Source organism: Protopterus annectens, chromosome 4.part0 (assembly GCF_019279795.1).
Source record: "Protopterus annectens isolate FY-2018-M chromosome 4.part0, PAN1.0, whole genome shotgun sequence".
Classification (NCBI taxonomy): domain Eukaryota; kingdom Metazoa; phylum Chordata; order Ceratodontiformes; family Protopteridae; genus Protopterus; species Protopterus annectens.
Genome location: NC_056733.1, coordinates 538,497,826 through 538,522,684, shown reverse-complemented (window position 1 = coordinate 538,522,684; position 24,859 = coordinate 538,497,826). Strand labels below are relative to the sequence as shown.

General features: G+C 41.9%; 1 protein-coding gene across 2 annotated transcripts in view; it reads right to left on the bottom strand.

The window, feature by feature from the left end:
* Nucleotides 1-24,859, bottom strand: part of THOC5 (THO complex 5) — a 1,209,707-nt gene that overhangs the window by 1,097,871 nt on the left and 86,977 nt on the right. For both annotated transcript variants that reach the window (XM_044068466.1, XM_044068467.1), the window contains one exon: nt 15,510-15,653. In XM_044068466.1, coding sequence (XP_043924401.1) covers nt 15,510-15,653 — 144 coding nt within the window. The remainder of the gene's footprint in view (nt 1-15,509; nt 15,654-24,859) is intronic.

The window sequence follows — 24,859 nt, the reverse complement described above, 5'->3', positions numbered from 1 at the left end:
CGTTCTTCTAACCTAGGCCTAGGTGCTTTGTCCAAGACTAACCTGGCACAGTCTAATCTCCTCTTTATAGTACGTTTGTTAAATCTAGCACAAGAGGGACACCCAACAACGCCGTGCTCAGGCCCTAAACAAGGTATACACAAGTTATGGTAATCCCTATGTGGTATTTGTTTCCCACAAGAAATACAGTTATTTACAAAACCAAAATATTTTGGATTCGGTCTGAAACTCCGGTTTCGGAAAATCTCAGCCAACCTGCACCAAGTGTAAGGACTGCAGCAATGTGAGATGAAGAACATCATGACAGCAAATGATTCAGCATATGCGCTGAGGTCATTAGGTTGGAAGGAAATATTGAATTGAGCCAGGTCATCACTCAGTTTAAGCAGAATGGCCTTAATCTCGGAATACAGGATCATAGGAGTTACTAGGCTAACAGCCCCAGGGCCCTTACAAGCCTAGCCAAGTTCAACCCGCGTTCCCAAGGGTGTCTGGTTCAAGTAGAGACTAAAATCAGCACCTACTGCTCCTGTCCAACAGGAACAGAGGTGGAACCCCCAGGGTGAATTTCCGGCTACCCATCCAATCATCCAAATTACATTTAAATAGGGTCATTGAGGGGCTTTGTTTAACGAATAGAAAGCTTGTCCCAAAGGTGGGGCAACCACTGTGAGACATAGCTGTCTCTCCAGCAAGTTCTGTTGATGTCACATACCAGATTAAGGTCCTTTGAGCGAGTGACCCGTGTGCCATTTGAGTTGTGAATGTGCAGCATTTCCATTAAGCTGGGTCAGAGAATGCTCCATATGCAAGACACAGGTTGCCTCTGAGCAGTCTGTACGACAAAGTGACAATGATTTCAGTCTGTCCGCATAAGACAGATCTTGAAGACCCTGGATTTTCTTTGTAAGGAACCTTTGTGGTCTTTCCAACTGCTGCAGATGTTTGGAAAGGAACGTACCAAAGGGAGCGTTGAACTCTATTACTGGCCTGATAAGGGAAGAGTACAGGGGGATTATAATCTCTTTTTTTCTGGAGGCAATACCCTTACTTATGAGATGAGCAATATAAAATGCCCTTCTTAAGGCTGTGTAACCTTAACTTCCATCACTGTGTCTACTGACATCTGTGTGCCCAGAACTCTCACCACTGACTGTGTGCTTAGGGCATTTCTACTGATGTGATAATTTGCAGGAACATTACCCTTGCTTAAGGGGATGATAATGCATTTTTTTGCATTAAGTTTAAGACCATGACTGCCACCAGTCATTAGTCTGTGTAAGACCTTCTTGCTGGATGTCGACATTGCTAGGGGTTTCAATGATCACTCCCAGTTTGCAGTCATCAGCAAACTTTGACAGAGTTAGTACAGAGTTATTGGAAGGTGCTTCCGGCTTCAGTCTTAGCATGAATGTGACTGACTTATGACCAGATATGATTAGGGAGGAAGTTACAAATGGTACAGAACACAGCTGTCCCATATTGGCAAGGACCAAATCCAAGATTTTGTTGCTCCTAATTATCATGTGGACCAACTGGTCGACAGAGTTTGTATTAAAGAAATATAGAAATCTCTGGGCATACATGTTCAGAGATATAGAAGTCTCCCAACTTTAAGAAGGGTAGTTGAAGTCCCCTAGAAGAATGGCGTTTGGCTTGATGTACAAGAACTCCATACTTGTCAAGGAGGAGGTATGAGCAGGAGTCATCAAGGGGTCTTGCATTTGGCTATAAAGTGATGCAGGGTTCTAACAGTGGTAAGTTGGACGTGGAGGATTTCCAAGTCATTAGTCAAGTCTGGAGGTGGCACAGAGATGCGCTCTGCTTTAGTTCCCTCATCTAGTGTGGTGGATCTGAATGCCTTGCACAGACTGGATGCTCCCTATGGACTTGAACCAGGTTTCCGTGACAATGTACATATCCATACATTCCTGAGTAAGGAGTGCATGTAGGGAAGTGGAGCTTTCTGTTAAGGCTCCTAGCATTGAGTAGCAAAACTTTTGCGTTCTCCAGGTTCAGTTTTGTTCATTTCGGATTTTTTTTTTTTTCTTGCTTTTTTTTGTTACAGACTGACATTGTCTAAAAACAGCATTATTGGAGTGGACAAGGTTTTTGCCAATACACAAAAGCCTTGCGCGGTAAGAGGTGTAGGCCATCTCTAGTAAAGCAGTTTGGACTGTCAACCATCTCCTCTCAGGCTGATACATATTGGACCCCCTTTGAATGACACCAGAAGATAAGCAAATTCTTAAAATCCATAATTTTTTGTTTACATGTGGCATCATTCTCAGAGTTGGTAAAATGATGCTCAAGACTAGGTTCACACCTGCCTGTGATACATATTCCAAAAGCTCCATGATGTTCCTCTTCATACAGTCCAGAGAGGTACATCTCAAGTCACTTACTCCCACACAGACTATGACATTGCCATGTGTGTACTTGTAGTGGAAGGACACAAGTGCATTTGCTATGTGGCAAATCCTGGCTCTTAACAGACAACTAAGTGATCCTCTCCTTGCACAGCCTGGTGAATGGTGCATCAGTGACTCACTATAGAGTCAGCTAGGATTAAAATATTGAAGGTTGTTAAGTTCAGACACTGTCTTAGATGCATGTTTCATGATAGGTAATGTATTTTCAAGGCTGCTGAGAGTACTTGTTTCTTAGACTACATTTTTAGTTAGGTTACTTTTAAGAGCTTTGCCATAAGAAAGGTCTACATGTTCAATCTGTATTGGGTAAGACAAGTATAGTGTGGTGCTAGGAGTTACCAGCAAGCTGCCCTTTAAATATGCCGGCCTTATGTGAGAGCTTTGCCAATACAGTCCATACAAAATTATCTCAGTCTCACACTGCCGGTGCATTTTAGTAGTAGGTGGTTGCCCAGTAAACAAAACAAATTGCTGCAGTGTCTCAGGATGTCCACTTCAACCAAACTGGATACAGGGACAGTTGAAAAGTGCAGGTCCATGGTTCAAATGCTAAATATTGTGAGATGCAGTGAAAATTGTCTTAATGGCGTTTAGAGCAGGTTTAAAGTGTTATCCGAGTAAAAACAACAATCTAAGTCTGAGCATGAACAGCAACGTGCCTCTTAATGCAAAGCAGTGGTTCATCAAGCCACTTCTGTGTGCATAATAATCAAGTAGTTTGTTTAGGTCCATTTTATAAGGAAAGTGAAGTTTCCAAGTTGTTGCATCTGTCTAGGACACAGCTAATGGCCACTGTGCTATAAGCAGTGCCAAGCAAATGGCCAATAGCAGAACAACACCCATAAGAATCTTTAGTAATCACAAGCCTTGAAATTACTTGGTTGCCCTACTCTCACAAGAGCGCAAACAAAAGCTAGTTGCCTAGAAATGGCTTAGTTTTCCCTCTACTCACATTAGAGTTTAAACAAAATTCTTACTCAGATAATAATAAATGCCAAAAATAAGTGCTCAACTTATTTCAGTAATTCAGTAAGAAATACAAAAGTACTGATCTTAAGTTTCTAAGCTGGTACTTAGTTTTATACCGGATCTGACTGTCGCAGTAGCACAGTTGCTTAACATTGACCAGCTCTGGGTAAATGCACACAAGGCCATAGAAATGCAAGCAACTTATAACAGAGAAATCATTTTCTTCTTTTGACTTTTCCCATTAGGGGTTGTGCCAGATGATCAACAGTCCGCACAATTGGCAGTGGAGGCTTTACGATGTTGAGTTGCCAGCATGGCGCCCAACCTTCATAGAAAACACATACACACATTCACACCTATGGCCAATTTTGAAAAGTCCAGCCCACCTACAATATGTATTTGGGATGGTGGGAGGAAGTGGGAGCACCTGGAGAAAACCCATGTGACTGCAGGAAGGACATGCAGACTCCACACAGAAGGCACCCCAGCCGAGAGTCGAACCAGAGAACCTCTTGCTACAAGAGGACAATGTTAACCTATGTACCACCGCTGCCACCCAACTTATAACAGAAAAATAAAAAACAAAATTCTAACGAACCCACTGGTCAGTATCAAACACCTCACATTTAAGGTTTGCTAAGCAATCAGTGTGGCCTAGTCATGACTTAGGTTTTTCCTCTATCGTCACTAGAGTTTAGAACAAACCAATTCTGACAAGTCCCAATAAATGCAGGTTTACTAGAAAAACTGCACAGTACATTCCTCACCTGGTCTCCTCTTTAAACCAGCCATCAAATTTCTGCTGTAGCCCTAGCAAAAAAGCAACAGAGAAGAACAATACTTCCACCTCCTATGGGCTAAATAATGATAAGACATTTGAGTTTTAGACTTCACATTCTTTAGAAAAATGCATACCAACACAAATCCTCTTATTCTAGCTGATTTTTATCCTATAAATGCTATTTTGTATGCTTTTTCTGATTAACTGGCCATTCATTTATCCGGCCTAAAGTCTGGTCCCAGTGAGACCAGATAAGAGGGAGTCGACTGTATTAGTATAAATGAATGCTAAATCAAGTGAATTTACAGTAAGGGTATATATACTAAAACAATAGGGTATGCAGATTTCATAAGAAATATGGAGAAAATCAGTACACCTTGTAGGTAGTGCACTAAGCCAGCAAAGAATGTTAACTTGAACGTAAGCACTCTGAGGGGAGGAACCTTTCAGTCTGATCAACTAGCTCCCAGCAGTATAAAAAGGTAAAATTAGACAGAGAAGTTTCCAGAGACAATTTATAGCAAGTGAAGTTAACTCAAGGGCAATGCTACTCTGTATGGGTATTATAGAGCTATGGAATACAATGTGACAGAAATGATACTTAAATAGCTTAAACAACTGACACTTTAGTACTTACTGAGAATAGCAATGAAAGAGGAGTGGGGGGGCTGTGGTAATCAAATTGCCATAAGGGGCAAAAAACAGAGATCAACCGCAAGGTAAGAGGGTTGGAAAAAAAAAAACAGAGCTGTAACAAGCCAGATATGAATTCAGACACTAAACCTTATTGCCCACAAAACTACAGGCCTACAGCAAGTGGTGTAGTTAAAGAACAAAATAATGCACTTAGAAAAGTGATACAATATTAAAATAAAACACATCCCTAAAGGCTGGAATACACAGGACATATTAACCAGGAGTGTTCAAACTGAGTGATAAATGTGGAAAAAGCAGTAACAACTTGAAAAGAGCTTAGTCAGCAATGTCTACTTCTCAACAGCAAATTACTGCCTGCCACCAAATAACCATTATAACCTTCAGCAAGTTTACACTTAAGACCAGAAAAACAACTAAAAAATGACTTTATCAACTCTTGCTAAAAGTAGAAGAAAAGTGGACAATCTCAGAAAAAATATTTTATCATTTAGATGGAACCATGATCTAATGAATTTACATAGAAAAACAGTCAGTGTAAGAAAGTTGAGGGTTTGTTAACTACAGAAACAACCACATAGCAAAAGAAATGCATGATAACTGCTATTTTAATTAAGGTGTAGTTTAATGCAAAACAAAGAGGTAAAAGTGCACAAAAGGAGAAAAAAAACTAGAATGGGGTGTTAACAGATGCCAGACAACTGTCAACTGTTCAGACACAAAACCAGCAAGTTTAGCCGCATAAACTGTTACAAAAACAAAAAACTTAAAAAAATTATTGATCCAGACAGAGAAAGTTCTGAAAACACCAAAAGGATACCAAGTGCAACAAACTTAGTCTGCTGCCCTGGATATTATGTGGATGACTAAACTTGAAAAATACCAACCAAACCTCGTCAGTACATGCATTTCAGCTCTCTCCTTCTTAAAGTCTTTGGAAGACTACATACTATGGCTGACTGTGAATTTTTCCCCTTTAATTCTAACCATCTGCATTTATGCAGACTGCTCTACAACTAAATAAAGTACAGTTTTGTACCTACCATAAATGTAGATGTCCGAGAGGAATGCATCTGCAGTCTTTACAAATGGGTTGTCCAAAGTCTGGGTCTGGGCCATTTTCCTCAGTGTTTCTTGCCCCAGATGCCAGGTGCCTTCTTGGATGGCTAAATTTGGATAAATGCCAAAGTTTCCAAATAGTAGAGAGCAAACACACAAAATAAGCATGTAGGTACATATATACCAACGAATACACCATAATTGATCACCACTGAGCTAGCTGCAGATTGGTAAATACCCTAGGAGTACCTCAGAGGGTGACTGCAGATGCATTCCTCTCGGACATCTACATTTATGGTAGGTACAAAACTGTACTGTGTCCTTCAAGGATGCATCTGCAGTCTTAGAATACCATAGCTAAACTAGGGAGGAGGAAATGAGAATAGATTATGGTGTAGTCAGGAGCCCTTGCAAAACAGCAGTGGCAAAACCAGCACGGGAACTAGAGTATAGAGGTAAGTTATAATGTTTGGCAAATGTATGCACGGAGGTCCAAGTAGCAGCCTCTATAATGTCCTTGTGAGGCCTGATGTTCTCTGGAGTTTTCTTTCCATGGTAGGAGTAACAAAATCTAATGCAATTTCCTATCCATTTGGAGATTGTTTGTTTTTTCCTTCCTTTCCTGTTGCATATGCTACCAGAAGCTGGTCAGTTTTCTATTGTTTTTGTCCTGTCCAGGTAGTAATTGTCTGTGTACATCCAAGGTATGTAAGAGCTTTTCTCCCTGTTCTGTGGGTTGGGGAAGAATGTAGGAAGGTGGATAGCCTGATTTAAAGAGACTCTGGATACCACCTTAGGTATAAATGTCGGATTTGTTCTCATGGACACTCTATCTTGATGGAAGATCAGGAAGGGTTGTACTGCCATTAATGCCTGTAGTTCAGAGACCCTTCTTGCTGAAGTTATTGCCAGCAGGAAAGCAGTCTTCCAGGATAAGTATTGTAATTCTGCTGTTGCTGCTGGTTCGAAAGGAGGTAGAGTCAGTTTTCTAGCACAAAGTTCAAGTCCCATGCTGGCAATGGAGGTTTCCTGGGAGGTTTTTAATTCCTCTCAGAAACTGTCTGAGCAGAGGATGAAGACAGGCGGATCAAGCTGTATTCTGCTGAAATAGCTGATGCATGTATCTTGATGGAAGAATAGGACAGGCCTGTATGGAAGAGCTCCAGGATGTTGGCTATGTTCACCAGTGTCACATCTTGCCCCTTTGCAGTACTCCAGATGAGATATCTTTTCCATTTTGCTGCATAATTCTTTCTTGTTGAAGGTCTACGAGCCTCCAGGATTATATCTTTAACCCTTTGGGATAAATTTGGGTTAATTGCTGTTATGTGATGTTCCAGGCAGTTAGCTGCAGAGTTTTTAGGTTTGGATGCAGGATGTTGTAGTTGTTCTGTGTTAGCAGTAATGGTATCAGGGCAGTGTCCATATTTGAGCCCGGGACAGGCTCCTCAGCAGTGGATACCAATGTTGTCTTGGCCAGTCTGGGGCTATCAGAATGATCCTCGGACGTTCCTCTTTGATCTTGAGAAGCACCTTGTGCATCAAAGGAAGTGGTGGGAATTGCTGTCAGGCTTTTCCAACTGAAAGATAGGGAGTCCACCTTCCAAGCTAGTGGGTGGTAAGTCCTTGTGCAGAATTTCTCCAACTGGTGATTGAATGGGGATGCAAACAAGTCTACTTGTGGTAATCCCATTTGAAGATGTCCGGATGCAGCATCCATTCGTGGGCATCTGTTGTTGTTCTGCTTAATATGTCTGCTAGAATGTTTTCCTTCCCTGGTACATAAATTGCCTGTAACTGAATGTTGTAGCTCAGAGCCACATCCCATAAGTCCAGTGCCAGCCGGCATAGAGGGTATGAGTGTGTGCCTCCCTGTTTGTTGATGTACCACATAACTGTGGTGTTGTCTGTCCTTATCATCAACTGGCCTTCTTGGAGAAAAGGTCTGAATGCCTGGATTGCCAATTTTACTGCCAGCATTTCTTTTAGATTTATGTGCAGATGCAGCTGGTCTTGAGTCCATAGGCCTAGAATGCACTTGTCCATCATGTGTGCCCCCCAACCGAGGTCTGAGGCATCTGTCGTGATGGTTTGTCTTGGTTGACTTTTTCAGAAGGGCAATCCTGTGTTTGATTGACAGGCCTGAGCCCACCATAGGAACTCTTGCTTCAGGCATGGGATCATTGGAATTCTGGTTTCTAGGTTGTGCTTGTGCTGAGACCACAAATTCTTTAGGTACCACTGTAGCTTTCTCATATGCAGCCTGGCATGAGGGACCAGTATTATGCAGGATGCCATGAAGCCTAGAGCTTGTAGCACTTTTCTTGCAGTTAGATGGTTCTGCTTTGTTAATGCCAAGAAGTAGAGAGGAAGTTGCTCTTTCTTAGAAATGCCATTTGTTTTGTTGTGTCCAGTTCTGCACCCAGAAAGGTTATTCTTTGGGATGGAATCAGCCTTGGCTTTTTTGTATTGACTGTATATCCCAGGGCTTGCAGCAGGTAGATGACTCTTTGTAAGTCTCCTGTTAGTTTGTTTTGTTGTCCGCTTGTATCAGGCAGTCGTCCAGGTAGGGATAGATTTGAATTCCCTGAAGTCTGCTTACTGATGCCAGGCATAGATAAGCCAAAGGGCAATGCTGAGAATTGATAATGCTCTGATCCTGCAAGAAATCTGAGGTATCTTCTGCAAATTGGTCTTATGGGGACGTGCAGGTATGCCTCCTTGAGATCTAGAGTTACCAGCCAAGACTCCTTGCCCAGCATGGGAAGAAGCTGCTGTAGGGTCAGCATTTTGAATTTTGGAACAATGAGGAAAGTGTTTAAAGCGGACAGGTCTAGAATAGGCCTCCATTTGTTTTCTTTTCTTGGTACCAGGAAGAGTCTGGAGTAAAATCCCTTCCCTTGTTCCATAGATGGTACCTTTTCCACAGCTCTCATTCTTAATAATTGAGATATTTGTTGTAGAGCTTCTGTCCTTTGAGTAGGTGGTAGGTTTGGCATTCCTCTCTTTCCTGGTAGAGTATGGAAATGGAACCTGTAACCTTTGTTTATAGTTTGCAAAATCCATTCGTCTCTTGTAATGCAGTGCCAGTTTCTTGAAAATAATGTTAGCTTTCCGCCTAAGGGTGCTTCTAGTTGTTCCCTGGTAGGCGGTGCCACATAAAGTCACTGTGATTGAGTTGTTGTAGTGGTGGTGGCTGTATGTTGTTACCCTGCCATTGGCGACCCTGTACCCCTGGATTGGTTTCTGCCTCTAGAGCCTATTCCTGCCTCTTTGTGCCTTAGAGGAGTCGGAAAGGACCAATTTTTGTTTGCACAGATTTTGCTTTCTCTTCCATCTTTTAGTACCTGCTGTGGGAACCAAATAAATTGACCTTGTCCATAGGTGCATCCAAAAGCTTAGATTTGACATGGTCTGGTAATGCCTGTTCTTTCAACCATGCATGCCTCCTGATAACTGTGCCAGTCATGGCTGATCTAAAGGAAGCCTCCAGTGCATCATAGCCACATTTTAAAGAATGGTTACTAACCTGCTGTATGTTATGTACCATTTCTTGAACATACTTTTATCTAAAGATTCTTCAGAGGATAGCTTTTAGTCAACTGGTCAAGCATAAACTCTTGATATTGAATCATATGAAATTGGCAGTTCAAAGCTCTAGCTGACAAAGTAGCAGAAGTGTAAACTTTTTTGCCCCATCTCTCTAAGGACCTGGATTCCCTTTCAGAGGGATGGGGTTTTTAGAAGTAGCTGCTACAGCTTTAGGGCCCTGGGAGATAGTCTCTGGATCTGCAAAGGAGCCTTATATAAGTGGTGATGAGTGTCCGGGACCCTGTAGTACCTATGAGGTAAAGTATCAGGAGCAGTGGAAGCATCATTAAATGCATCATCAACAACAGGTAGAACTGGAGGTATAGCTAAAGGCCTATGTTGTGGTAAATGTAGAAAGGTCCTAAGTCTCTTTCTAGAGTCTGAGAAATCTTGGCCCTGCCACTGAAATTGTTCCCTCATAGCATGCAAGGTTTCCCCAAAGGAAAATTCCTCAGGAGGAGAGGCTGAAGGGATGGACTCCTCAGCATCAGAGTCTTCGCCTCAGGAGGGTCTGTATGTTCTGAGTCATCAGAGGAATCATCTGTGGATACTTGCTCAGGGGGCTCTGCTCTAGGCCTCTTTTCTGGAGGAGGGAGAGAGGCTCTGTCTGGATGAGGCTGGGCTCCACGAATTAAAGAGATGAGATCCTCAGCCAAAGAAAGCATATGGGAGCTGGAGCTGGGCCTGTGAGAGGGGGGCTTGGCAGGCACAAGTTTAGATGCTTTGGCTGCTTTAGCCCTGGCAAAGGCCTTAATAGACATAGCTGGAGGAGGCCTAGCAGCTCCACGTGCAGGGGTAGAAATATCCAGGGGAATGGTGTCAGATAAATCCTGTGAAATCGCAACAGAAGGCTGGATTTCTCTACCAGGTTAGAGGAGGCCTCGGTAGAAGGCAAGGTATCGGCTGAAGAAAGAACCGCTTGCTCGGTAACCGTGGTTTTGCCAGTGTCGGTCCTTATTTGCATAGTCGGAGGATCCGAAAAATCTGTTCAGCAAAGTGTTAAAGAAGCACAGGCTAGACAAGCTGCTACGTCGTGGTCTGGGCCTAAACAATGTATGCAATAGGGTGGAAATCTTTATGAGGTATTTGTTTCCCACAAGATAAACAGTTATTAACTTTCTCTGACATCGGCTGAGGCAAGAAAGAGTCCCCAGCGGGTACTTTATAGAAGTCTTGGTAGTATTCGGTAGAAGTAATCTCTGGATCTGACCGACCGGCACTTGCGAACAGCTTCTGCTTCAAGAAAGACTGAGGAAAATGGTGTCGGCTGATGCCTTTATACCAGAATAACTGGGTGAAGTCGACACCAGCGGCCAGACCCAGACTTTGGAATCCAACCCATTTGTAAAGACTGCAGATGCATCCTTGAAGGACATCAGGAAGCTATTCATTTGCAATAGTAACGGTTTTGAATCTTTCTGCTATTACTATTCAAATCATCTTACACGCTATTTGTTATTACTTGTTATATTTCATACTGGGCCGAGCCTGAAATTGATCATATTTGATTGGTGCTCCACACTGGCAAACACATGTAAAATAAAGTGAATAAAGCCATAAGCAAGCTGTAAACCACTATGAAAAACAAAATCATAGCATTAAAGGAAAGCCAACATTTCAGAGTGCTAAAAATCAACTTTAAAAAAAGATTAAGAAAGCACTGAAGAGTAAGCTCAAATCCTGCAAAACCAGGTCAGCAAAACAGTGAAGACAAATACAAGGCATTCTTGAAGTAGGTAAAGAACCTCAAAACAATACTCAGGATAGGAACAATCATATCTAAGGATATCTCACGCTCAAACCCCGAGGATATAGCTAACATCCTAGCAGATAAATTAAATTAGTTCCATATTCTCTCCACTCCAGACTTTCAGTACAAAGTATTCAGCACCCCCCCAAGAAATCACCCCAGAACCGAAACACAAGCTCTAAGAGTACAAACAAACTGGGATGTTTTCTAGTAAGCAAGACTCCCCTTTAAAGTATTCAACCACAGCCTCTCTACAAGAATCAGAATCCTGGAGAAAAACTGTAGTACTGCTCCTCTACAGGGAAAGCCCCACCACAGGCCCATGAAATTAAAGACCCTCCAACCTCACCAGCATCAAAGTGATAGAACATATCAAAATAAGTCTCATCACCAGACACACACTGATGCTACAATCCCTAGACCTAAGCCAGTTTGGCTTTGTAAAAGGTAGATCATTAAACCAATGTGTCTTTTTTTAATCAAAGAAGCACTAGATTAGAATAACTCTATGCACACACCTTAGCATGACTTAGCTTAGGTCTCTGACACTATACCCCCACACCGATATCATTGACAAACTGGTCGAATGCAATATAAATCCCTATGTGATGTTAGGATGCAAAATGGCTTATTGACAGAACCAACTCTAGTAGAACTGTTAGCACACTATACTCCAAGAGACTTTTCACCTGTGGTTTACACTGCAGCTCTCCTCTGGGGCCATTTCCAGTTGACATTTATTTCTTCAATGACAAAACCAACATTAACAGCCTTTGGCTGACCAAGTTCTTGTGCGACTGCAAGCTTTGAGCCATCATCAACTTCCCTGAAGAAACTTATATCCACGAAGATGGCCTAACTTGGACAATCTCATGGTATCAGGATCATGGTCTAAAGCTGAATGCCAAAAACTGTAGCATCATACAATCTGGATTTGGGGAACCAGAACTCTTGCACAACTACAATATAAATGACATCCTCTTAAAAATCAACACCATTAGAGACCTAGGCACCTCATGGATAAGGAGCTCTCCTCTGTCATTTGGAATCCTTCTACTCACCCAATTGACTACTAAGCTTCTCCTCTTATCCCAAGGATTTCGGATATTTCAGATGGGCAAGATGTAGTGTTGCCACCTAACCTACCTAGCACAGGACAGTCCCTATCTAGGCAGTTCTGTCCTGCAAAAAAAATTACAAGAAAATATTTTTTGTCATAAAATTGCAGGACATTCACTATTTCCTGTGTGTCCTGTAGTAGTTATATAAACAATTATTTTGTACCTGAAATACCTTAATGCTATATGAAATTATACAAACAACTCAAATTACAGAAGAATAAGTTTTGATTTTTGCAAAAATGTGAGGTCTAGTTCTCTGCACTAGTTACAGACATGGTTTGTCCTTCACAAAGTCTCATATTTCCATAAGAAATGTCCTACTTTGGCCACCTGAAAAGGTGGCAACCCTAGCAAGGAGGAGGTGATTGGCTACATAAGCCCAATGTCCACCTCTGTATTTGTCTTTTTTCTACTCACGTTTTTCTCATTTTTATTTTTATTATTCTCCATTTCAGTCTTTTCCTCCCTTGAATGAAGCATTAATGTTCTATATATAGAAAGTCTGCTCTCCTTAACTCTTGTTCGAAGACTACTGTGTCTAATGGTTGCCAAATGACGTAACACAATGGTTTTGAGGATGAAGATTACAGGAGTATGCACCATGGATGGAGCTGATGCCGCTGCTTGATGAAGAAGCGATCATTCTTCCACTGCATTTGGCTATCTGTGCTACTGTTTTGGTGTTTGGCAAGTAATTTCTTGGAGAAAACAGCAGTGTCACCACTGATCTGGATAATTTGAGTGAACGCAGACCGACTCCTGTACTTCACTTCCATCTTGAACTAAGTGTGGACTGCCTTACATTAAATCTGGTTTTATTTAGAGGAAGATGGGTTGAGAATGAGCGAGTGAGATGATGTCTTTTTCAGCAATTGTCCTGTCATGATGGATTTTTGAGGCTCTATTTTCAGGTTCATTTTAATTTTCTGGGACGCATGCAAACAGTGCATCTTCTAAATGAACATTACATTTTTGGTGGGGGGTTTTTTGCTGTCTGAAATGGATTACATTTTGCTCTGACAATTTAATTTTCATATAGCTCTTTTATCAAAGCTTGGGACTGCACCTTTTTGCATACTTAATTCTAGATACTTTTATTGCACTCTCTACTTGATTAATATGTTTTACCTGTACATTTCTTTGGATTATTTTACCTTTGTCATTTATTGCTTATACAATGCTTAGCTTATAAAGCATTATAAAGAAGATGAGCAGAAGTCCAAAGACATCATTACTCCCTGTTTTCATACCTCATCACATCTGGGCCAGAGTAAAATGCACTCTTCGGCATGCTCTTGTCCAAGTACCTAATCCAACTTGAGAAACCGCAGAGGCTCCTTACACCATAAAACACACAAACATTCAAACGTGATCTTCCCAACTTGCCCAGAGCATCTGAAAACTTTCTCACTCTTCTTTGCCCCCAACAGACTACTACACAGTGCTGTGCAACTGGCCTAGAAAGCTGTAAACGACTCAATCCCACTCTAGCTACTGCATATCCACAAGACCAGAAGTAACACACACATAAGCCTGAGGGACCAAATTTATACCATAATATAAATGAGAATTACTGCCTTATATGGCACTCTCAAAAACATTTCCATTTCATGGGGGGGACTTTGTAAAGTAAAGCACTCCCCTCTCCATTTTCACACCAACATACAAGAATGGATGGAAAACTGCAAAATTTACCTCATGCTTGGATCCATCCCACTCCTTACTAACAGGGGGAGAAAGTAATTGGAATACCAGTGATTCTGCAGTGGCTGAATTTCAAATGGCTTAACTGTCTGACTGCCTAGTAGCAATCCATGAAAGTCCAGAATGTCCCTATCTACAGTTCCTATTAACTTCAATTGTCACTCCACTTTTAATACTATCCAAGGATTTCACACAACTGGTTACAATGCTAAACAAATTGATGAACCCCACATCACATGCATTCCTTGTATGTTCCACATCTCAAACAGCAAGAGTAAGTAAACGGGAAGTGACATGGACGGCTAACATCTTCTCAAGTTGAATTGCCTTTAAACTTTTCTATCTCAAGCCCATGCTTAGGACACTATCTGAATCTCAAATGCCCATCCATTGCACAACTAAGACAGTTTTATATAAAGTTTTACTTTTTATAACCAATTTGAGAATCATATTCAAGTTTATCATGCCCTCAACACAGCCAAATCTCAAGAAATCATTAGCTACACATGAAATTGTAAGCCTGCACATTGTACCACATGGTGGGATTGTTGAGAAGTCAAATCCTTCCAGAGGTTAGAATTCAAATGGTTTCTGAACCAGAGATCCTGTGGCTGCTGAATGCACTAACAGATATGGACACTTCAATCCCTTTTTCTGTATTGTTTCATTCACTAACAGGCAAGACGTGAAAAAGGATAGTTACGTTATTTTTCATACAATGCCCCAGGACTCTATCAGAGATTGCTTTTTCAACTGCAAATAAACTAACTCTAAAGGAGAGGAAAAGAAAAAGTATGATCAGAAAGTTGTACTGTGATAGCAACTATGAGAAGGATGACAAAAGAAACACTTTCAGAATCCTTTCTTTCAAAGTTTACATATCTGCTCTAAAATAAGTTCCCAGCAATAGATTTAATGAACTTTCCAAGAGGCTACGAAGTGGTTTCCAACTTGTTTTTTGAAAACCAAACTGAGAAAAGAGCTTCTATCACCTAAAACACATCTGACATTGAAAATATATAACCAACTATTCTGAGCCAGCTTTCTCATGAGATGCAACCCCCTTTCATACTACTCCATGCAGGGGACGATAATCACCCTGCTAATCAATCCTGGGGTCAATGCACCAGTGGGATAAAAGAATAAAATGAAGTTCCTTACGGCATTCACCCATGCAGCAGAATCCCATTACAAATTAGAATGGTCAAAAAACAGTTATCTGAAGATACTTGTTGAGAAGCTGACCTAGTGCACTGCAGTATAACAAATTCTTCACATCTCTAATCATCCCTCCACCACTGACTCTGTCTATTGGGGTGATGTACAACATGGTCATACTACTATTACGGGGGGAAAAAAAACACTGGGGGGGGGCACTATTTTCATTGACGATACAGAATAGCTACAAGACACCATGCAATTTAATGCAACTTTGTTTCATCACTTACATATTCTCTGGCGCCTCTACTCTTCATCTCATGAATCTCAGCCATAAGTCTTTGAAGTTCATCGCAGGTCACCCTGTACAGTTCGTAGTCTTTCCTGGGGTCTTTCATATCTACTTCAACCTCTTCACTGTACCCTCGTATCTCCTACAAGCAGCACAAAGAAAGCACAAATATATTAGGACACTCACCATAACAGTTAATATTCAACTACAGAGATCACTCCTACAGTACACACCTTATCCTCAGAAATAAACTACAGGTGTATGTATGCCATTCCACGAAGAAATTCATTTACGAACATGCCCCTATATGGCTGCAATCCTCCTTTCCCAGGATGCTAGTAAAATGTACATACTAAAAAGGTGGAGCAGTCAAAGGTAGAATATGTCTTGCCAAGAATAACCTTTTGTCCCAGTCCTCAGTATGCAAGGCTTTAGAAGACATGAAATAGCACCGAAATGGAAAAACTGGTTTTAAGTTGCACCCTCTAAAATTAGCTTAGGGACACTTGCAGGATCTTTTGTGTACATCACAGGGAAAGGCAGTAGCAAAAGACATGCCACATACCCCTCTTTTACCACTGAATTCTATGATGCAGCTGTATTAACCACCTAAAATGCATCCTAGTTATATCTCTGACTCCCTAAGCACCATCGGTAAAAGAAGATGCAAGATTTGGGAGAGAAGGTAGGGGCCTATGCTGTCAAAATGATCCCAATACTTTAATAGCTACTGTTATGACAAGTGCTCTTGTACAACTGTTCTCTGTCAATTTTTGGGATCACCAATGTAGTAGATTCCTTATCCTTTCAAAGAGCAGAAAAGAAGCTTTCCATCTCTTGGGTAGGGGACAATTAAAATAATGTCCTGTAGGCCAGCAGTAGCAAAGCCTGCCCTGCTTCTGCACTTTATATCCAGTTTAGAATGCCTGGAAGGAGTACTGATGTCCAAAAAGTCACCTCAAAGATGCACCAAACAGGTGTATTATTTCTGAAGAAAGCTGTAGTAGAGGCTGCTGCTGCCCTGGTAGTGTGGGCTTTGGCCTATCCTTCCAAGGCTTTCCATACCTGAAAGTGAAGCAACTTGCTACACATATGGACAAGGTTTGCTTGCAGACTGGCCTACCTTGTCTGCTGGCAAGATACTAACAGCAGGTCTGAATGTCTTACTTCCTTAGCCTTAAATGAGTAACACTAATTGCCTATGAACACACAGCAAGATACGCATCCTCTCATTTTTATTCTCTAGATTAAGATAAAATATGTCAAGTGTATAGCTCTGTTCAAAATCATCTCCAATACCACTTTTGGAATAAAGAGAGATATATGCAGAGACTGACCCTATTCCTTGTAGAAGACTGCATAAAGGTTATTTAGCTACAAAAGGTCTGGAGTGTTGAGATTCTTCTTATTGAAGCAACAGCTACTAGGACAATGGTCTTCCCAGACAGATACCCAAGGTCTGCATAAGTACTACACTCAAAACGGAAGTGTGTTACGGTTTTCCACAAAAAAAAAAATTCAAGGTAAATTGGGGGGTGGCACCACTTCCAATGTAGGTTTATGTTGCAGCACTACTTTCAGAAAAAACTTGCATAGTACCACTGTAGGAAGGAGGGGCCAATGAAAGAAACTGCAATAGCAGACAGATGTATTTTAAATGGGAGCATAAAACAGATCCATTTCCTCTGGAGATAGATGGCTAAGTACTGTAAAATCATACATTCTGAGGCTTTCACTGGTACCAAATCTTGGTTGGTACACCAGAAGGAAAATCTTTTATTGCTGGGTTCCTGGCCTTCAATGTGCTGTGTGCATCTCCTGAATACTACTCCCTGGAGAGCATCTCACAGAGATGGTCCATGCTGCTATCCTGACACTGGCTAGCTTGTGATGTACTAATGACCCTCATGTGTCAAGAAGGGACAGGATTGTGGAAGGAGAACACAACCATTTTTGCAGGTTAACCATTCCAACAGAGAGAACCATGGCTTCCTTGGCCAGAGGGAGGCTATGACAATGAACTTGATGTGATCCTTCCTAGATTTTTATAGGACCCTTGACATGAGAGTGAAAGGAAAACAAAGATAACCCCTGTCAAAGGAATGGAAAGCCAATGACTGCCCATGAGGTCTGGAAAGAGTACCAGAAGATCTTTCTTTATTTTTGTGATGTGTTCTAAGGCAAAGAGATACAAGTCTGGGTCTCCTCATTTCTTCATGAGGTATAAAATTTTCACTAATCTAGCATAATTGCGACTAATGACCCTAGACCTGCTCAACACGTTTGCCACAAAGCTGTGGTCTAAGGGACTATACGAAAAATGGAGATAAAGTTCTTGCAGAGCTGCTACCTCCTAAGCTATCAAGGCTACACACAGTCTGCACAAGTGCATACCCTCCTCGCTATGTACCACATTACTGTGATCTCAACCATGATCTGCAATCACCTAAAGGGTTACGTGATGTCACACTGCCTTGAAGAATAGTACAAGATTCATAATCTCTTTTTACAGGGATGCATCCCTTTGCCATGTTAGTGTTCCACATTTCCTGTATCTTGAGGTTTTTAGTGCCAAGAGTTCCCCATGTCAGGTTCAAGGCATCCACAAACAGGCACAGGTTGTCTGCGTACCTGGGTAACAAAAGGTGTTTCTTAGTTGATCAGTATCTGCTGGAAGCATCAGGCCAGCTCTTTTTGAATAGTGGAAGCTCAGTGACAGCACCTTATCTAGCAAGGTGCACTGTTGCTCCCACATTTTTCAAATGCCAGTGTATTTTTCTCATATGAAACTTAGGGTACCACCAGACTGCAGATAATATGCTGCCCAAGGACTTTAGGAACATATGAGCCAACATGGCTATAAAAAAGAACTTTACCAAACAAACAACAGTGCCCAGTGTGAGAAATGCCTTCCACTTCTATATGCCCAAGAGGGCCTCTAGGAAGTTTATGCCTTTGGAACCACAATTAGCGTGGGCAGATGCAAACACACAACCAGGCGAGCAAAAAAATGTGCAGAGAATGGTTTACCAGTTTATACACCTCCTCCCTGAAGATAAAGTTAGGCAGCCATCTAGTTAAAGATAGGGAAGTATATTAATTTGCAGGGTCCTCAGATGTGTGACTCTGCAAAATACACTGGGTACAGTGGGCAGGTGGAAAAATGAGCAGTCTCGTCCTGCACTGAACCTTAGGGAACACTCTGTAGTATTTGGGAATATGGATGTGCAAGTAGGCATCCCTGAGGTCCATAATACAGAAAAAATAATCAGAATAAGCAGAAAAGCCTGAAAAGGTCAGCATCATTAAACCTAGTTAATCTTAAACATTTATTCAAGATTTAGAAACCTAGACTGCTTCTTAAGGAATCAAATCCTTTCCCTGTTCCTTTATTGCTTTCATGGTGCCTACTTTACTGCTTCCAAAAATCTAAAAGCTGGAAAAGGAAAGTGTTGCTTTCATGTTGGAACAAAAATAAACAAGTCTTCCTGGGTTCTGTTTAAGCAGATTTATTCTATATAAACAAATCACTATAGAGGCTTATTGACTATGACTTAAGTAACTTGTATACAAACTATGGTGATCATACATGCTCACTGTCTGGCTGCTTCTACAAAATAGCACTAGGGATTGCACGTCTGGAATTTATACGTGCATGCACAGCCTTGCATGCTTCTTCAAGACATAGCACACACACACACACACACACACACACACACACACACACACACACACACACACTGCACTCTCTCCCATCTCTCCTCAAATATGAGAAATGACAATTGCAGACAAATTTTAGATGCACAAATCAGAGACATGCACACACACACACACACACACACACACACACACACACACACACACACACACACACACACACACACACACACACACACACAGATTTCATCTTCTTTCAGCTGTTCCCATTAGGGGTCGCCACAGCAGATCATCTGTTTCCATTTATTCCTGTCCTCTGCATCTTGCTCTGTCACACCAGCCACCTGCATGTCCTCTCTCAACACATCCATAAACCTTATCTTAGGTCTTCCTCTTTTCCTATTACTTGGTAGCTTCATTCTTGGCATCTTTTTCCCCAATGTACTCGGCATCCCTCCTCAGCACATGTCCAAACCAATGTAATTTTCCACTCTGGCTTTGTCTCCAAATCTTTCAACCTGGGCTGACCCTCTAATATACTTATTCCTAATCCTGTTCACACTCGTCACACCCAGTGCAAATCCTCTTTAACTCTGCCACATCCAGCTCTAACTCCTGCCTTTTTATCAATGCCACTGTCTCCAACCCATATAACATAGCTGGTCTCATTACCCTCTTGTAGACCTTCCCTTTCACTCTTACTGGTACTAGTCTGTCACAAATCACTCCAGACACTCTTCTCCACCCACTCCATCCTGCCCGTACTCTCTTCTTCATCTCTTCCACACTCACCATCACTCTGAACTACTGATCCCAAGTATTTAAACTCATCCACCTTCACCACCTCTACTCCTTGCATCCTCACCATTCCTCTATCCTCCCTCTTATTCACACACATATATTCTGTCTTAGTCCTGCTGACCTTCATTCCTCTTCTCTCTAGAGCATATCTCCATCTCTCCAGGGTCTCCTCCACCTGTTCCCTACTCTCACTACAGATCACAATGTCATCTGCAAACATCATAGCTCACGAGGACCCCTGTCTGATCTCATCTGTCAACCTGTCCGTGATCACCACTGCAAATAAGAAAGGGCTCAGAGCTGATCCTTGATGTAATCCCACCTCCACCTTAAACGGATCCATCACTCCCATGCAGACCTCACCGCTGTGACACTACCCTCGTACATATCCTGTACCACTCTTACATACTTCTCTGACACTCCCGGCTTCCTCATACAATACCACAACTCCTCTCTAGGCACCCTGTCATATGCTTTCTCTAAGTCTTCAAAAACACAATGCAACTCCTTCTGAGCTTCTCTGTACTTCTCCATCAACACTCTCAAAGCAAACATTGCATCTGTAGTGCTCTTTCCTGGCATGAAACCACACTGCTGATCACTAATCATCACGTCCCATCTTAACCTAGCTTCCACTACTCTTTCCCATAACTTCATGCTGTGACTGATCAATTTAATCCCTCTGTAGTTACTACAGTTCTGCACATCACCCTTATTCTTAAAAATCAGTACCAAAACACTTTCTCCATTCCTCAGGCATCCTCTCACTTTCCAAGATTTCATTAAACAATCTGGTTAGAGACTCCACTGCCATTTCACCTAAACACCTCCATGCTTCCACAGGTATGTCATCTGGACCAACAGCCTTTCCATTCTTCATCCTCTTCATAGCTATCCTTAATTCCTCCTTGCTAATCCATTGCACTTCATGATTCACTATCCCCACATCATCCAACCTTCTCTCCCTCTCATTCTCTTCATTCGTTAACCCCTCAAAATACTCTTTCCATCTGCTCAACACACTCTCCTCGCTTGTGAGTATGTTTCCCTCATTATCCTTTATCACCTTTACCTGCTGCACATCTTTCCTAGCTCGGTCCCTCTGTCTAGCCAATCTGTACAGGTCCTTTTCTCCCTCCTTAGTGTCCAACCATTAATACAACTCTTTAGATGCCTTATTCTTAGCCTTCGCCACCTCTCTCTTTGCCACTCGTCTCCTTGTACTCCTGTCTACTTTCTTCATCTCTCAGACAATCCCACGTCTTCTTTGCCATATATATATATATATATATATATATATATATATACACACATACACACACACACACACACACACACACACACACACATATACATTCAAGTTCATGTTACTGTGCATTTCACAATAGGCTTAGAAACTTGTCGATAAAATTGGGAATCAGATTTAGCAAGTGGGACAGTCTCTGCAAAATGGATGACCTGTGGAATGTTCAAATCACTTTCTGGAACAGAATCAGACTTTTAAACACATTCTGGTCTGGAAACAATGTCTGACTCAGTCTTTGATTGGGAGTTTGCATCACAGATACAATCTTGTGACGGCAATGATGATGATTCTGGTACAGGAAGAAGACGTCTGCGATTCCTCCTATACTCCACACTCTCAGAGCTTACCAAATAGGATCTCGGCATAGATGACTGTTATCTGTCCTATTCAATCAAAACCTTTTGTTGTCTGAATTCGTACCGTCTCTCCTTCCCTCAATGAATGAAGTAATCTGCTTGATCGGTCTTAACTAGATTTCTGGATATTACGCTTCAACAATTGAGCCTTGATGGTTTTATTGTTCTTGAATTTAGGCTGCAACAAACCTGATGAAATAGGTAACAACTCTAGTTTGTCTGGAAAGTAGTTTTTGAGCAGGTGAGCTAAGCATATTATCACAAGGTGTTTCAGAAATTAAGTAAATTAAAGAAAACATCAGTATTGTCACGCTTTGACTTTTCAAATAATTGCTTTGCACTCTGTACTGCTTGTTCAGCTAGACCACTGGACTGAGAATATTCAGGACTACTAGTAACACGTAGAAAGTCCCATTCTCTTGCAAATTTCTGAAACAACTGGCTAGTAGTAAATTGAGTGCCACTGTCAGAAAAAGTGTGTGTGGACTACCATGAACTGAGAATTAACGTTTCAACTTAGTAATAACAGCTGTTGAGGTTAAGCTTGGCAACAGGTCAGTCTCAAACCAGTTCGAATAAGAGTCTACCAAAACAAAGTAGTCCGATTGTTACAATCAAAGATATTAGTTGCTATAGTAGACCAAGGTAGTTCAGGTACTGGATTTAGCTAAAGCGGTTCTCTTTGCAAATGTAATATTACATACTGAACAAGAAGAAAGGACTCTATCAATGTCTTTTGATAATGAAGGCCAAAATACTAATTCTCTTGCCCTTCTCTTAGTGGATAATAAACCTGGGTGACCACGATGCAAAATCTGAATATATTCTTGCTGTAATGAAGCAAGAACAATTTAGGACCTTTGAAAATAATGCCATCTTCCATCAACAATTCATCTCTGTAAGGAGAATACGACTGCACCTCAGGTGATGCATTAGATTGCTTTGATGGCCATCCGACATTGATGTAGTGATTAAGCCCTTGTGAAACTGGATCAGTCATAGTGTGATTATCTGCTCATCAAGTCTAGTGGTGGAAAAATTATGCAATGACATTGCATCAAAGTCAAACGTTTCAGCATCAAGCTGTTCTGTTGTACTTCTAGGCAATCTGGATAAGTTATCAGACAAATAGAGCAATTTACCTTTAGAGTAGACCATTTTGAAATTTTACTTTTGCAATTTGAGCATCATTCTTTGTAATCTCGCTGGAGCAGAATGCATAGGCTTCGTTAGAATGGTAACTAGAGGTTGATGATCAGTTTCAATCTGGATAGCTCAACCATAAATATAATTGTGAAACTTAGAATATGCGAAAACTACCGCCCAAAAGCTCTATCAATGTTTCTCAGTTTGAGTATGTGTCCTAGATGCACAAGTTACTGGTCTGCCCTCTTGAAGGATAATTGCACCAAGACTAGAATTTGAAGCATCATGGGAAAGAATTAGAAGTTATGTACTTACCATAACGTTCCATCTGAGTAGGTGGATTCATTTGTCTGCAACCTGTGGATTATGGATCCGATATCGGATCCGAACCGGCATGGTTATCCAGCTATGGATCCGAGCTCTTAGCTCCTCCCCTCACCCATAATGCCCTGCTTTCCCTACATGACCTCAGATCGAGTTTGCCCTGAATCAAAATACCCTAGAAAAGGGTAACACATAATATGCAGGAAACTGACAAGGCCAGGGGGATAGGAGGGCGGGATGGTTGCAGACAAATGAATCCACCTACTCAGATGGAACGTTATGGTAAGTACATAACTTCTAAATCTGAAGTAGGAGATTCATTTGTCTGCAACCTGTGGGACAGAGTCCCCAGTTACCTGAATCTTGGGCGGCCGTCATGGAAGGATATTCCGAGCACTGAGCCAAAGGATGCTCTACCTCTAGATTTGATATCCAGCTTGTAATGAGAAATAAAGGTATGAGATGAAGCCCAAGTGGCTGCTGAACAAATGTCATCCAGAGGAATCCTAGCTTTAAAGGCCATTGAGGTAGAAACTGACCGGGTCGAATGGGCATGGACTCCCTCCGGTGCGGGCCTCCCAGAAACTTGGTAAGCTAAAAGAATACACTGCGAAATCCATCGTGACAAGGAGACTTTGGAAATTGGCTTACCCAGATTGAATTTGGCAAAGGAAATTAACAACTGGTCGGATTGCCTATGACCAGCTGTCCTGTTAAGATAAAAACGAAGCTGCCTGTGAACATCCAAGGAATGCAGCTTGTATTCACCCTTGTTCTGATATTTAGGAAAGAAAACAGGGAGGTTAATGGACTGATTAATGTTTGCTTCTGAAGCTACCTTAGGAAGAAAGGAGGGATTGGTCCTGAGGTATACACGGTCCGGATGGAAGACCAAGTAAGGAGGCTTCATGGATAAGGCTTGAAGTTCCGAAACTCTTTTGGCCGAAGTAATGGCTACTAAAAAAGCAGTCTTGAGGGACAAGAATTTAAGATCTACTGTGGCCGCAGGCTCGAAGGGGGGAGCGGTCAATGCCTGAAGAACCAAAGAAAGATCCCATGGTGGAACCGTCTGCTTGATAGGGGGTCTAAGGAGAAAGGTGCCTTTTAGGAAGATTTTACATAATTTGGCGGACATAAGCGGTCCAGAGTCATGACCAATATGATAGTGAGAAATGGCCGCAAGCTGCACTTTGACCGTGGAACTATTGGCACCATCATTAAAAAGAGTGGTTAGGAAGTCTAGCACCAGAGGAAGGGGAACCGTGAAGGGATCTAGACCCTGCAGCTCCGCCCAAATGGAGAATCGTTTCCATTTACTGCGGTAAACTTTTCTGGTAGATGGTTTATGAGCCGCTACCAGGATGGCCTTAACGGGGGACGAGATACCGGGAGTCCTAATTAGGAGTGGAACTGGAGCAGCCAAGCAGTTAGCTTCAGGTTGTCCAGATTCGGAGTTGGTAGGTTCGATGGGTGTGACATCAGATCTGGAATGGGATCTAAAATCCAAGGTGGATTCACCGAGTGAGACCTTAGGTAAGGGAACCAGATCTGTCGAGGCCAGAATGGGGCAATGAGGATCATTCTGCACCCCAACCGAGAGGCTTTCTGAAGAACCTGGAGCATAAGAGGCAAAGGGGGGTAAGCGTAAAGAAGACCGGGAGGCCAAGCATGCACCAGAGCGTCTCTCGGGGAATCCCCTGGAGGAGGGATTAGAGCGAAAAAACTGTCGCACTTGGTGTTTAAGGGAGACGCAAAGAG